At 43.4% G+C, this 16,529-nt stretch overlaps 1 protein-coding gene across 1 annotated transcript in view; it reads left to right on the forward strand.

The window, feature by feature from the left end:
• The window catches only part of TMEM145 (transmembrane protein 145), a 176,099-nt gene that overhangs the window by 109,692 nt on the left and 49,878 nt on the right, over positions 1-16,529 (forward strand). Inside the window, exons 8-9 of the mRNA XM_086929099.1 lie at positions 525-593; positions 6,082-6,162. Coding sequence (XP_086785225.1) covers positions 525-593; positions 6,082-6,162 — 150 coding nt within the window. The remainder of the gene's footprint in view (positions 1-524; positions 594-6,081; positions 6,163-16,529) is intronic.

Consider the following 16,529-nt stretch of genomic DNA (forward strand, 5'->3'; position numbering starts at 1 on the left):
TTGTCTTAAGTTTGCTTAAGACAAACTTAAGACAAAATCTTAACTTAAGTCTGTCTTAAGTCTGTCTTAAGTGTGTCTTACGTTTGTCTTAAGCCTGTCTTAAGTCTGTCTTAAGTCTGTCTTAAGTTTGTCTTAAGTCTGTCTTAAGTCTGTCTTAAGTCTGTCTTAAGTTTGGCTTAAGTCTGTCTTAAGTCTGTCTTAAGTCTGTCTTAAGTTTGTCTTAAGACAAACTTAAGACAAAATCCTAACTTCTGTGAATACCAAAAGTAGTAAGTTTAGGATTTTGTCTTAAGTTAGTTCTGTGAACTGGGCCCTTCGTCTTCAGCAGGGTGGTCTCTTAGCTCTCTGCTGGATGCTCCCCTGGCACTGGTTCATGAGAAGGATGCTCTTGTTCTCTTGGGCAGGGTGGTCTTTTCGTCTCTCTCCTGGATGCTCCCCTTGGTACAATGTTCTTTTCCACCTCGAGACTAGAACCTGATCCTCTCCTTCCTCAGTACTGACCTCACTCTTCTTGCATCCTACAGACATCCTGAAGGGGCGACAGCTGTTACACACCACTTACAAGATGTTCATGATCGCAGCGGGTCTGGAGGGTGAGTACCTAAATATTACGCTACTTTCTTGCCAACATTCCTTCCATTACCTGTTCGCCCATCTTTTCTCTTTAATGAGGTGTCCTCTCTGTTTCGTTCTCTCTCCGTGGATTAATTTCCAAGTGAAAATGGTAACGTTGGTAAAGAGAGCGACCATAGCCTGTGACCGGAGTGCAGTGAGTGAGTGTTAGAAGAGATGCCCAGCTCACAGGCCCGAGTCAGAACAGAGCAGGGTGGCAGCTGGATTACTGGAGGCAACTCCTGAGGAATATTACTTATTATACTATACAAGCAGAGCATGTAATAAGAGAGGAGGGGGGTAGGTAGCAACTATTATATATAATCAACTCAGGGCCAGTCCGCTTCCATGCACCTCAGTCGAAGAGGTAGATCTTTTACTTTTAAAAAATGTATTCAATAATAGTTCTATAGTGTACTTACTTCTATATCACTCCCTCTTTACTTGGCTATCTGTGGTGACCAAATGCTTGAAGTAATGTGTCCTGTAGCCTCTCAGTACAATTGCAATTGATGATTTAAGGTGCTTTTACCTTTTGGTTCCACTCACATGATAAAGATTTGAAAGGCCAGAATGTTATTGACTAAATGACTCCTTTAACTTTTCAGAAGCCTATAACTGAATCCACTCAAATAAAAGGACACTCTTTGGATTTGATTTGGACATTAAATTTGAAGATACCAATATTAAAAGACACCCAGCATCTGGTCAGACCATTACTTGAATAGAGCTCTCTATCCATATATGGAAGGACTCTTACACTCAAACATTGGAAATTAGAAATGTTCTAAGTGGAAACAAGTGGAGATGAATGAGATGACGTCCACACTTCGACAGACGCCCCTAACTCTTAATACATTGGATCCCCCTATTCTACATTTAGGACAGGAACGGTTCTAGTGTCTCTCTAGGACCACCCCTGTATATATGTTAGTTTTAAAAAGGCAGGCCCTGTACCTAGGGATAAACCATATGTGAAAAAATGAAAGTAAAGATGTATACAAATGTAGGAAGCGCCTCACACAAGCAACTACCCTGGAGCTAATGGGCAGGTTCTCACCAATTTCCGTACTTTGTCATCATCGGCAATACTCCTATATCTATGGAGGAACCAGCACCCAAACAAGGTCAGAAAAATGCTGTAAGTGTTGTCTATGTAACCCTGTTGTACATGGCACATATCGCGAAAAAACATCCCGGGGCCCCCCTATAGGGATGAGAAAATCCTGCCTCACAATAAAAATATATTAAAAATGAGGTCCGTCTGGCACATAGCAACCATCTCTAATGTCTTATGCCCGCACTCATGCTTAAACAACATACCATGTTTAGACCATTTTAAAAAGAACGGCCAATAACTCAGCAAATATGTGACAAACTCAACAGCCTTTTTTTGGATAAAATAAAGACTATTAAAGAGCGTATCACCACTTGCTACTAATTCCATCGGAGCCTAATAAAGAGCTTAACAGTATAATATTGTCGGATTTCTCTGGAATCGATGAGGGGCGACCGGCGGACCTATTTTCTAAAGTTAGATCAGGTTCACAGAGGGGACCCTTGACCACCAGCCTTTTTGAAGGGGCTTGTTACCATAATGCATCCTCCTCTGGTAACCTTACTTCATCCATCTCTTCAAGGCATTGTGCCGAACGCCTTCAAACAAGCGGAAGTGATTCCCTGGCTGAAAAAACAAGGGGCAGACCAGGTGGTGCTGAGAAATCACAGACCTGTCTCTCTGCTCGCTTTTCTGGCAATACCTTTAGAGGCCCATGTTGCCCAAGAATTGTGTTAGCATCTACAGGACACCGCTTTTCCTCACTTGGCTCAAACCAGCTTTTGACCTTTGCACAGCACAGAGTCTGTAATAGAGGCTGCATTGGATGAACTGAGATGGGAGGCTGACCAGGGGAAAGATATCACACTGCTTAGACTTGTCTGCAGCTGTTGGCACAGCCAATCATAAGATCCACCTGTTTACTCCTGAAACTTGGATGTCCGGCTCTTACAAACCTTTCCTGGAAACTCCCATTGCAGCGGGATTCAAGATTCAGAATCTTGACCGCACTAATGGTAGAGGGGGAGATGCAGCCATGATTTTTAAGGACACGGATCTGTGCACAAGTTTTGTGGACAAGGACCTGTTAGTGGCGGAAGCTCTCGGCTTCTGCCTAACTTCGGAAGCCCAACAGACGGTGAGGGGTCTTCTTATTTATCGACCCCTTGGCCCAACTGCCCCTTTTCTCAAATCCCTCATTGGAGTGGCATTGCACGCCTTGCTACGCCTTTCACACTGCGTCATTCTCTGGGATATCCCCAGGGATTCCTCCCGATAAGGACACCCTTAGTCTTGTCGCTATCATGGTCCCACATGCCTTGTCTCAATCAGTCGCTAACCCCACGCACGGCGGGGGTCAGGTAAAATGAACCTGATTTTTTTCAGATATAAAACTAAGTATGGCTGACTCCTTCCCTCTCCCATAGACTGATCACTTCTTAATCCAATTTGATTGGGGGGCAACCTCATCTGGAGGTCGGAAAACATCTGCCCTTATTAGCAAACCCTGGCTTGTTTCCAGGATCTCCCAGGACCGTTTGTTAACCATCTTGGAAAACTCAGCACCCACCTTTTCCGGTCTACTTGATTCAGACATTCAGGTTTTTTACAATTGGGTTTGATCTTCATTGGTACAGCTAGGCCCACTCCTCCTCGTAGTCGCGCGATAGGCAGGGCAAAGCCCTCCTGACCCTGGTTTAATGAACGTCTTAGGCAGGCAAACACAAACTTGTAAGAAAGCTGAAAGAGCCTGGCAAGTCAAGTCAAAAATACTTTATTTGGTTAAAAGACAATAACCATAAAAGTTCACAACATGATTTACAGTTTACACAGGGAAATTTTAAAAATACCATTCCATTACATTTCATTAAAACCAATTGTTTTCCGCAATTTAAAAACAAGTTTAAAAAAGCCTAAAACTACAGCAACAGTTAAAACAGTGTCCATTCTCTGCAGTTCTAAAAATGCTGGGCGGCATTTATTTAAGTTCATTTCTTTGAGAATCGGGATAAGTAATTTTCTACAAGGTAAAATGTAAAATTTACAAAAAAATAAAATATGGATATCAGATTGGGACGACAATTCATCACATGGGCACATTGGCAAATTTTGAGACCATGAATTAATTTCTGGGAAGGACAAGAGTCTAAAAACAATGTTTAGTCTAAAACCGGTCAAGAGAAATCGATCATAATTGGACATCGGTAGCATTAAATACGGCTGTATCTTATCACCAGTTGTTACTAGGAGATGCGAGGTAACTGTCTTTTTTTTCATTTCATCTCGCCTTCCCCTCTCCTCTAGGTGTTCCATACATTGCTTACTCAACATTTTCCTAGATATGTTAACCATAGTGAGTGGATCATCCTAATATTGTTGGCAACCAATTTCGACAAGAAAACGTTTTACGTACTCTAGCCACTCAAACCTACCCACATTTTCCAATTTTAACATATCCTGGAGCATAGCCCATAGATTCATAACACACTCATTCGTTGTCCACACCCTGTGCCACAGAAGGATGGGTTGTGTTCTGATTATGTCTGATATATGAGGTTGTCCTAGCTCAGTGTGGCAGATATAAGTCGCCACACTTTGTGGTACTGCGAGCACATCCCTCAAAAACTTCTTTTCGGCTATTTGGATTGAGTTTATGTTCGAGTATCCCCATAGACCCGAGCCATACAAAGCTACCGATCTACACGTGGCATTATATATAGTCAAATTTTCTCTTATCGGCTTTTTACCCAGCTTTTTAATGAAATTCTTTAAGGCCATTATTGTTTTTAAAAATAAAAGAGTTTTGGCCTTGACTGCACTTGTCCAGCCCCCCGATTCATGGAACAAAATGCCAAGATAAGGGAAAGAAGCGGTATTTTCCAAGGGAACATTATATATGTACATTCTTCTCATTCGCTTTCCAGTTCTTTTGCCACAGTTCATGGAGAAGGTTTTACTGCAGTTAATTTTCAGATCCAAACTCATCATGAACTTTTCAAAGGCTATTATCAAGTTTTGAAGGGCCAAGGGGGACCGAGCCATCAGGACTGCATCATCCGCATACAAGAGTGCAGGGATAGGCCTCTGGCCAACCCTAGGCACATCCCCGCACTCTTGCAGCAGATGATGCTCTAGTCCATTAATGTAAATCAGAAATAAAAAAGGAGCCAGGACACACCCCTGGCGTACTCCTCGTTCAACACCAAAGTTTATGGTACATTCGCCCAGAAAGAGCCTGTCATAGCCATTACATGACACAGGAAGAAATCAAATACAGGCTTTACAAAAATGAATTCTAAGCCAACTAACATCTTCAAGATTGTTAAAAAAAATTCTTGATGTTGTAGCATGTCACCATAGTGCAGTTCCCTCGGCCAAATGGTGTGAACAACTGGCTTCTTCCTTTAAGAATAAAATCATAGAATGTCCCACTCCACTGGTGGGTCTGAGGGAGGAGAAAAAATGTTCTGCCAATAGAGGAGAATCAGGATGGAGGAGATTCAGTGGCGGGAAATGAGAGAGAAAGGAGGTGGTTTGGCTGATGGACGTCAGTCAGGCCAGAAGCGGTTCCACAGATGGGTATGAGTTGGGATAGAGGATATTCGGTTCACGCATGTGAGTAGAAGTGGATACAAGCAGATTGACTACCATGAGGGCAGATAAAGGACACTAGTCTGATGGGTAAGGTTCAGGTGGTGGAGGTTAGTCTGTAGAGAGAAGGGTTTGGCTCATGCACACAGAGTGGATAGAAAATGTTTGTCTAATGGGCGTAAGATGAAATCGGGGCGGTTGAGCTGATGGGGAGGAAAGTGGATAGGCGAGGGCCGTTTTATGGATGTGGGTCGGATTAGAAGCGATCCAGAGGATGGACGTGAGTCAGGGTTAAGAAGGTTTGACTGATGGACACAAGAATAATGTTACCTAAATAACATCTCAGGAAAATATAGTGTCCAAAATATTGTTTACAAAAATATTGCCCATTGGCGTGAATAAATAAAAAATCTACACCCCATGGAGCTATGTTTTTATTAACAACATTTATGACATGGTCTTTATGTCAGCCAATATTTGTGTAATCAATATTCTGATATACAACTGGATAAAGAAGATTCAGAAGGTTGCTGGGAGTAACAGTTGAGGAAGCCTAACCATGGACACTCGTGTCAACAGAAGAGGTTTGCCCGATGAAAAGAGGGTGGATAGGTAAGGTTCGTCTGAGATCCTGCTGACAGACTGGTCTTAAGAGCATGCAGGGTAATTAGCAAGTGACATGAGACGAATGGCTGTCCTGATGTTCTAACTTCAGGAGCCTGAGATGCTGTTGGGGTTCAAGTAACAGAGCGAGAGTTGCAAACACTGCTGTGTCTCTACACACAGTGGACCACTGATATGTCTCTTCTTTGATTCCCTAGTTCTGAGCCTGATGTTCTTCTGCATTTACTGGGGACAGTACGCCAACGATGGTGTCGGGAAGCCCAGTCTGAAGATCTTGGGTAAGTATGTGGCCTCATCCTCTGCAAATGATGCCTGCCTGCTCCAAGCATGCTGCTGTCATATACAATCCACTTTCACAACCCAAGGAATTACCTCATCTGTAACACAGCACATGCTTCCACACGCAGTTAACACGCCACCCACAGGAATCCCAGGACATGTAGCCATTACAAGCCACACATGCTCCCTCTCGATTGAAACCCCTTTTCTGTCTCTGCTCCTTGAAAGAATGTCACATGCCCCTTTTTCTTGGTATTTTACGCATTTTATTCAATTTCATTTTTACAACGTCCTAGACGCAAAGGGCCGCAGAGCACTATAGTAAGAGGATTCATAGCCAACTTGGCAGGAATCAAAGACGTAGAGATGCATTTACAATATGAACTGAGGACCATCAGTGTCCCCTAGTTACCCAGGGGGTCAGAAAGAGAGCATCAGAGGCAAGGATTTACTGTCTAGATAGTGAAGAGACTCTTGTGTGAAGGGTGCAAGGCCTCCTCATTTCGGAGGACCACCTCGGTCTTCATTGGGTGGACTTTCAGATACTCCGTGGACATTGGGCCGGATCTGAGGTCGAGCGTGTTGTTAGATGGCAACACTTTCAGGTGTAGTTGAGGGACATTAGAGTATTGGTTGGGACCAATGCCTAGTTGGTAGGTAGGACTGCCAGTAGCTCATTCACAGGTTGAACATCTTGGGAGCGACCACAGATCCCAGGAAGACCGCAGGGGGCAAGATTTGAAAGAGATCTAGAGGATTCATCTGAGTAAATTATTCACTTATTTAAGATGTGCCACTAATGTCCATTTGTGATTAACAAGTTTTAAGTGGCAAATGGTATCACGGGCTGCTCACAGGTGGCGCTGCACCTTGAGCCGTGAATCATGTTCATCAGTGATAGACAGAATGTCCTATATTTCATGGAAGGCTCAATCTCTAAACCAAAGTGTGAGTAAAACTTAGATTGGTAGGGTAGGGAGAGGTTATGACGTCTCGTGCTTTGGGAGCTGGTTAGCTACTGCCCCTTTCAAGAGTTTTTCCTCAAATGGAAGGAGTGTTAAGGGGTCTGTGTTCCTCTCCTGAAAGGGGCCAGCTGGTTCTCTTCGCCCAGCTCAATCCCAACAGCAGACTGGAATCTTCCTTCGATGCCGCTGTGGTTTGAGATCTGTTCATTCACTGGACGGTCCCTTGAAGTCTATGACCTGTCGCCTTCTTATGGTTTTCGCTATAATTTGTATGAGAAGCACATTTGTATGAAGATATATATTATGGCCATAATATCGAGTCCAAAATATCGTCACAGTGAAGTTAATAGTATATCTAGACTTACCTGGATAATAAATGGTTATGATATATGTGTAGGTTGATGCTTTGGAGCTGGATAATGTGACATTCAAGCAGTTAAAGTGCGAGTCAGATCTTTTCTCCTGGTTCCGGTTAATGTGCAATGACCTGAGTGAGTACATTTATTTACTAGTTAAAGCTAAACTATGTAATATGTTTATGGTTTTATTTACAGGAGGTCTACATAGACCACTTAAGATAATTGTCACAGACAACTTTCAGCAGCAGAGGTCCCAGTACAGACAGTTGTATAGAACTTAGACTAAAAGCAGCTGTAATTGTTTTTCCCTGAGGCTATGGATATATCTTTGGGTTGAGGGTGGAGAGGCCCTCTGGGAATCTGTGACAGCATGTGTAACTACAGTCTTTCAGAAAGAGTGAGCCCAATCATTCACTCAAAGTCAGAAAGTAAAATGGAGATGCATGACCCAGTCCTGAAGAGACTTAAGTAAATCAAGGTCTCTTATAACACGTGAGTTGGTTGTCGCCTATGAATTTTTTACTCTGACTTTGTCCGGAGGTCGTAAATGCATTATATCTTCTAAAAACACAAACCACTCCTCAGCACTGCAGAACCCTCCACCGGCAGCCAGTGAAAGAGGTACTCTGACTTACCTTAAATGCCTAGAAAGCCTGTGTAGTGAAGACACTACACTGAAGTGAGTAATAACTCTGTATTAGTGACTAGGCAAGTAGTTGGACCGCCAACTGGGCTCCTCAACTGCCAACTGCCCCTTACTCTCAGCCGCGCGGACCCGGTCTCCAAGGTGACCATCACCGTGGCCCAAACATTCTATACGGCGTCACATGATGCTACAAGGTCTGTATACACCCCACACTACACACCTCCCCCTTACACAATAAACAAAAAAACTATGAAAACAAAAAAATAACATTGAACATACAATCAAAGATTGAATATATTATTTTGACATTATATGTCTTTGTAGAAATAGTACAGATGATGAATGTCAATACCAAGTAGTCCCACATATAATCTTCCAATGCGACAGGTCGTTCGGTGACTTTTCTCGATCTACTATTAACACCTGCGCTCTTCTCTACAGTATTTTGAAATATACTGCCTTCAGAAACGACATCCATCAATTTACAATCCTTCCCGGTAATTTCATCAGCACTGTTTCCTGTGACCATACCACTGGTACTACCACTAGTACCCTCCAGACTTTCTTGATTCATATGCTGTCCTAAATCAGGATCTAAATCTAACCATTTGTCATTCCCATTGTTAACTTGTCCATACAGTACCACCCTTTGAAGATTCCAGCATTCCCCATTTTCTAGTCTCGCTCAATTTTTCATCACCTCCATAATACGTTGTGGTTAAAAACTAACTCATACTTTTTTAAACTATTCCAGGGTTTTTAATATGCACTACTTGTCTTACCTTAAGATTAGTGGGTCTAGTGTTGTACTTAGCATCATTATATTTTTTATATTTGTCATGTTTTTGCAAAAGATGGTTTTTAAATTCTAACAATGACCAACTTACATTTACTAGAGCTTTTAACCATCCAGGATTCCATTTTGCATCTGCTCCCCTTATAAGTTAAAATGGAGAACATTTTGTTGCTTCAACTTCCGTTACTCTATAAGACCATACAATTTAGAAAAAACTTGAATTTCCCAGGGAATATTATTTCTGCATGCCAATTGAATAGCCCATTTCAAGACTCTGATTTACCGCCCTGCCATAGCATTCTCACTGCGATTATACAACAAGGTTGTTCTATATTTAATTCCACACTTGCTAAAATACTGTGTCATCAAATCTGAGGTGAACTGCGCCCCATTGTCACTGATAATAGTAGCGAGAGAACCTTCATTTAGGAAAATGTCATCCAATTTTTTTATCACAGTATCAGTATCTAATTTCTTAATCATTTTCACAATAGGCCACTTAGAAAACACATCCATAAGAGAAATTATGCCCTTGCCAGAACTCCCTACTGGTCCCATAATGTCCACAGCAACACACTCCCATGGGGATTCTGAACACTTAAAGTCACTCATAGGAGACCTTAACATTTAGAGAGTTTTATCTGCAGACATACATATGGCGCACTCTCTTACTACTCTCTCAACTTTGATGTGAATACCAGGCCACCAGTAGACACTTTACACATTAAGTTTTGTTTTAGGGGAGGAGCCAAGCAGGCATTCGAAATGGCCGCATATTCGCTCGGCTCCGCGAACCCTTTCGCCCCACACGTCTATCCTGGAGTTTATCCTGAGCTACGAGGGCATACTTTGATGGAGGAAGGAAAACGAGCACCTACCGTCTGCTCCCGAAGCTCCTGTGTGCGGCGGACCCTGGGAACTGTCCCCGACTGCTCCGCGGCCTACGCGGTGATGAGACCAGGGCGTTGAACTGGACGCGCATCCGGCCGCGACTGCAGCAACGACGGCCGTCGATGGCGGTGAGGGGCCGGCCGGTGGGTGCCGTTGACATGAAGGGCCGCTGATGGCGGCGAAGACCCGGTCCACTTGGCGGTGACCCCTGAGGGGCAGTGTGGTGGCGCAGGATCGGAGAGGGCGCATGACCCCTGCCCCCTCCTAAAAAATGTATGCACGGGCATAACCAAGGATTGCCCCCGATATAGGCGGGCGTTCGGCAGGGATTTTAGCCTTTTGGTTACTCTCCTTTCTGGAACCCGCCTCACAGCTTTGAGCCCTGGAGATGCATCCCGCTGCGCCCCGCATTAGGGCCTGGTCCCAGAATGAGGTGAAGAGGGACGGGGCCGACTTGATCAAGATGGCGGCTGGTGCTCTCCTCTATGGTCCACGTCCATGTCGGACGGCTGTCGCAGGGATGGGGCCGGGATGCTTGCAACCTACGCAGGAGCTCACATCCAGGGACGTGTTGGCTGCCCTAACAATCTTGCACGAGACCCTGATTTGTCATGCCTGGGAGTTGGGTAGAAGAATGGACGCCATTGCTATCTCGCCGCCTTCGGCGGCTACGGCCCGGTTCCACGGGACTGCCGATGAACGTGCAGCTGTATCCATGGAGGAAGTCCCAGCTCCGCCGAGGCACCAGGAGCTGCTGAAAGACCGGGCTCCTGTGACTGTCCGGGCCGACATGATTGCTTGTACGGATGTTCCTCTGGAGCAAATGTTCAACTGGCGGCTGGGGATAAAATGCTGTTTTCCCATTTGGATTGCCCTAGCTGTGTCGTGGCGCTTGCCGGACTGTATGACTCTCTTCTCCTGTATGATGCTACTGTGTGTGAGTTCTGGGAAGTTCCCGGGGCCAACGCTGATATTGCCTGATCTCTGCTGTCGATATTTAGACGGATTTGGATTGTTATATTTTCCTATGGATGTGCTTCGGCCGGACCCGCCCATATTGTTTGGACCCTTAGGACTGTTGTTTAAATTGATTGACGAGTGGATTTCTGGCGGTACCATTGCCAGACAGGGTCAGGGATGATGTGGTTCACAATCTATTGGCTTTATTGTTGACAGGCGGTGCAGTGGGTATGTTCGATTGATATTTCATCGTTGATGTGCTCGGGAGTTGTTATTCCTCATTACTGTATTACTTCGTTTCTGTGATTTCTGAGGTGTGGGGGTGAAGGGCGGGCCGAGCGATACGACTGAGGGCCCTCCTCCGCCTATCTTCTTTTCTTCTTTCCTTTCTCTATATTTCGGGTCTCTATTAGGGCGACAGGCACGCGGCTGGGGGGGTAGGCCATGGCCTTCTGCGGGTGTGCAGGGTGGGAGGTTGGGGGATGGGTGTTTGTTCGGTATTTGTTTCTATGGCCCTTTAGTCTTTCTTCTCTTTTTAGGGTTGTCGTCATTCATGCTCTCTGTAATATGTTTGGTGTTGAGGGGCGGGAGTTCGGCTCGCTACACACTTGGGTTGTACCTGCATTGCTCCTGTCTTGTGCATCCTACCCCCTTGATACTCCCTTCGTACCAGTACTGCTGGTAGATATCCTGATTTGAGCGCAGTATTGAAGGACTGGGTACGACTGTGCGACAACCCCTCTTTAGTTCCTTATTTAAAAATGAACCTCTTCAATCCTGATTTCAAGTTGTTGCATCTGTTAACAAGATATGTTCTGGATTTTATGACCCCGGATTTCGAACTGCTATAACGTCACATATTACTTGCTGTACTCTCGCTCTTTTTAGCGGCCGGCCGGGATGGTTGTAGGCCCATACTTGTAACTGCTTGTACTACAAATAAAGGTTAAAAAAAAAAAATATGTTGTCTTAATGGTCCCTAAACGCCTTTCTTGATACAGGGAAATTATTTATTCTCTTAAGGATTCAGTTGGAATCAGTCTTTCTCCTCTCACAACACTACAGACATTGCTTGTTAACTCATTTCTGTAGCCAGCCCTTACTTATGGAGTCAGTCACCTTCTTTAGCTTCAAATCCCTGTTATATTCAACATCGGACTCTTCCGTGGTGAAAGCATCCAAACCATAGTTCCTTACCCAAACAACATGGATGTCATCCAACAATTCATCTTGGTTTCCCACAATTTGAATAGGCAACCATGACAGAAAATCAGGCCTGCATTTTTTCCTCAGGTAAATACTTCATTCTGTAAATAAAGTCTAGAAATCTCATAGAAAGTCTAGCCAACCTTGATGAAACATTGTTCATAACTATCTTTGTCAACACCATAGTTAAAGGTTTATGATCACTCTTGATTGTTACTTCTCTGTCCCAAATAAATGAACGAAAATGTTCAAGCACCCATGCATGCGCCAATGTCTCTTTCAATTACTACGTACTTTTCTTCAGCTGGTGATAACAATCTTAAAGCAGAAGCTATTATTCTTTTGTTACCAGTTTTATCATATTGAGATAGAACTGCCCCAAGACCATCAGTGGTGATCATGCTTTTTCCCAAGTGGTCAAATCCTTGAAACAGAGGGGCAGCTGCAATTGTATATTCAACATCTAAAAATTCCTTTTCACTCTCAACAAACCATTTAAATGTTGCACTGGCTTTAAATAACTGTCTAAAGTGTAAGGTTCTCAAAGAAAAATTCCTGCCAAATTTGAAAATGAATTCAACGATTTCTAGAAAAGATTTGACTTCTTACTTACTTCTAGAACTGGGAGCATCTTTAATAGCTTCCATTAGTTTAGTCTTAGGTTGGATCCCTGCCGCACTAATGTCATCACCTAAGTACATCACCTGCCACTCAGAAAATCTGCATTTTGCATATTCTACCATCAAACAATACATGTTAATCAACGACAAAACATGCTTGAGTTTATCATTACGGTCATTACTATCCTTACCCATCACAAGAATATAATCTTGAAAATCTAAGATGCGGTCTCATTTTCCAAAAATATTGAACATTAAGCGCTGAAAACCAGGTGCAGCAGAAGCCAAATCGAGTGGCATTTTTGTGAACTGAAAACATCTCGCATGAGAAATAAAAGCTGTGTACTTCTTACTATCAAAGAAAACCTGCCCTTAAGGAATTAAATAGGATACAGCAAGAATTCGTTGTAATGCCTTGTCTAGAAAAAATACTTTTTTTCTAGAGACCCCTCACCCACTAGGGTTGCCCCTAGGTGGTATGCCTCATCATTGGGGTTGCTCTCAATTCTCTATGGATTGACGCGTGCTGCGACTTGCGAGTTACGTAGAAGCACTTTTTATTGTAGACTATGTGGAGTGGAAAGGGAAAGAAAATTTTAATATACCTAACTAGTTGGCCACTCTTTTATTCCCGCCCCTAGTTGGTATGGTTAAAAATCAGGGGTCGTTTAAAGGAGAAACCTGACCTTAATGAGTCTGGTTGTCTCAGTATTGTGTTTTTCTCAATATGTTTTGAGCTGTTCCCCGAATAGCTCTTTATCAGGACTTGGTACATACACGCCCACAATCAGGAACCAACAGAGAAAGGAACCAAGGTACAACAAATTCTTGCTGTATCCTATCTAATTCCCTAAGGGCAAGTTTTCTTTGATATACTCAATTTTTGTCTAACTACATAAGTGTCAGGAGGATAAACCTAGCTTCTACCTCTGCCACCCTCTCTACTTTGGTGACTACTTCTTACTATCCTCACACAAAGGAATTTGGTGGTATGCTGATTTTGGGTAACAGAAATTGCTCAACCAAATATTAGCGTTAAGATGTTGAAGATCAATACATAATCTGATCTTTCCTTTAGCTTGCCTCGCAAGTACTAATGGAGCTATCCACTTTGATGTTCCAATTTGTTCTCTACCTCTTCCCTTATAGATATGGGAACCCTCCTGAGTTTATGTATTTTGAGAGAAGTATTCTGCTTCAAAACTATGTTGTGTTTGAATCCTTCACTCTTCCCAATTCTTCCAGCAAAAAAGTTTGAAAACACATCACACATTATTTTACTTAAAACCCCCCCTTCATCAAGCACCAATATTTGTTCTATTCCGTTGGGGTCTAAAACAATGTTAAGATTCCTCTGATCCCTCCATCCCAGGATTGAAGGACCCTTCTTGGAAATATACACCTTACCCAATGCCTTCCTGTTCTTGATTCCAAAGATTACATTTCTGTAACCCAACAACTCTATGGTTTCAAACGTATAACTCTGTTTCACGAAGATTGGAATCCAATTTGTCCAAAAATGTACCTTTACACACGGACTCATTAACTATAGCGAATAGTGAACCTGAATCTACAGCAATGCGAATATTTACTCACCCCATTTTCATTAAGCACAACGGTTTACATTTGTCATTTTCATTGCAATCTTTAGAACTACCTTCTCTCTTATGTTCATAACACCAACATCATCATCATCAGCTTCTTCCTCACTTGATTAATGTGTTGCACCTTCCTCTATACATTTGACTTTATCTTTTCTTAACATTTATAGTTTTACACACATGAGCAAATGTTCAACAGTTGCTGCACTTTTGTTTAGTGGGTGGACAATTTCTGTCATTGACCAAATGTTGTTTACTATCACACCTATCACACCTTAGTTCCTTTCTTACAGGGTTTTTATCTCTATCTTTTTTTGTACACTTTTGAGGGATTTAAATACTTTAGGTTTGTTGGCCATTACTCTAGTTTACTGTTTCATGTTCTTCTTGTGAATTATCCTTCTTGAGTACTTCAGCTGTCCTGCCAGACACCTCAGCTTTTCTTACGGCAGACATTACGTCTTTCAAAGGACTGGCCCTATTTATCAACAGTCTCTCCTGAGTAGATGGGTCATGAGCGAGCATTACAACTTGGTCTTTCACTAACTCTTCTTGTGTGACTCCAAAACGACAATCCAGTGCCAGTTGTTTCAAAGCAGTAACATATTCATCACTTGACACATTCCTCTCCTGTTTTCTGCGGAACAAATGATAGCATGTAATTCCTATACATTGTTTTGGAGAAAAGTAAGTATCCAATTGTCTAAGAACTTCACTAAAATCATATTTCCCCCCGCACTGTCAACGTTATTCAGTTGATTGTAAACTCTCAAACCTTCCAGGCCCAAAGAATGTAGTAGCAATCCCTTTTTCTTTCTGCAGAGAGTTTGCTGCCGTGGTCAATAGTGGAAATATCATTTAAAAAATGTAACCATGGAACAGCTGGATCCCCTGGAATACACAAGAATTCTTTGGGTGGATTCACCGTAATGCTTGGTACAGGAGTTGCCATGGTTAGGGCGGCTTAACTTCTGAACTACTGACCTTTTCTGTAAAATAATTAGATGGAACAGTAAGTAATCACAAATAGCATGCAGATACTATCCTGCGCAAAACAGTGAAAGCACAGGCAAAAATACCCAGGGACCACAGAAATAATAACTAAAATAATAATGTAACCATAAGCTGTGAAAATAGGCGTAAACCTAAATTACACGGTCGTATGTAAAGATACTGTAGAATGCTGTGTGCACACCTGAGGACTGAGTAAAATGCTGAACTTAATGCTGGGCAAATCCGCGAAAACCTATTGCTGCACCGCACACCTTTAAGGAAACTGTCAATGTGCTTTGGTAGCTGGCCACATGGAGTGAAAGTCCTGTGGTATGACGTGTGACTCGGGGAAATCCAAACTTCTGATCCACACACTTGCTGCGCGAATCAGCAAAAGGTAATCTGCCGAAACGCACTTGGAGGTACAGGTCCTGATTGCTGAAATGTTGCTCCAATACAGCCGTGCGAATCAGCGTGTAAAAACACAGCCAAAGGTTCGGCCACAAGAGGATTGCCGCCCCCAATTAAGCTATGCAAATCAATTTGTTCGCACACTGCGGAAAAGCTGCCCCAATTAAGCAGTGTGAATCAGTGTGTGAAATTCCACAAATGAATCGCACCGGTCTGAAAATGCACGTCTAGTGAGCAAAGCGCATCCGTAGCGGTTGCTAGGCAACACTAGTAACTTTGAAGAGCACACCGGGTCCTCCGTGCTGCGGGCAGTTGCACAGCAACACTGGTAACTTTGAAGAGTGAACAGGAGCCCACTCTGTAGCCGCTTAGTTGCTAGGCAACAAACAAGCTAAGCGTTTCAACAAAATACAGGAACGCACTTGCAGAATTTAACAGCCTCAACTGCAAGGTTTCCCTTCCTCACATGACCACAGGGCGCATCCAGCCGGAAGGAGGAAATCCAAAGTCGGAACCTCCACAACAGGGTATTACAGAGTCCGAAGTCAGGATGGAGCTACGAAGGTGAACAGGAACCGCAGCACATGTCGCAAAATGGTTGCCACAAAAGTGCAGTGAAGACGCCACACTGAAGTGAGTAATGCCCCGGTTACTTACCGGTAATCTTCATTACTCCGAGTATAGTCTTCCTCGCCACATGACTTACATAGTGAGCATCAGCTCCACGACAGAACCCTCCAAAGCAAAAAAAGCCTCCCACCCCCTCCCAACATGGCCGACCAGTCACACCTGACCTCTATAAGAGGCGGACCGGCCCAACCAACAGCCTGATCTACCAAGCAAACAATGAAGCCGATAGCCAGACAGGGAGGGGGGGAGGGAACTCATGTGGCGAGGAAGACTATACTCGGAGTAATG

Source organism: Lissotriton vulgaris, chromosome 7 (genome assembly GCF_964263255.1).
Source record: "Lissotriton vulgaris chromosome 7, aLisVul1.2, whole genome shotgun sequence".
NCBI lineage: Eukaryota > Metazoa > Chordata > Amphibia > Caudata > Salamandridae > Lissotriton > Lissotriton vulgaris.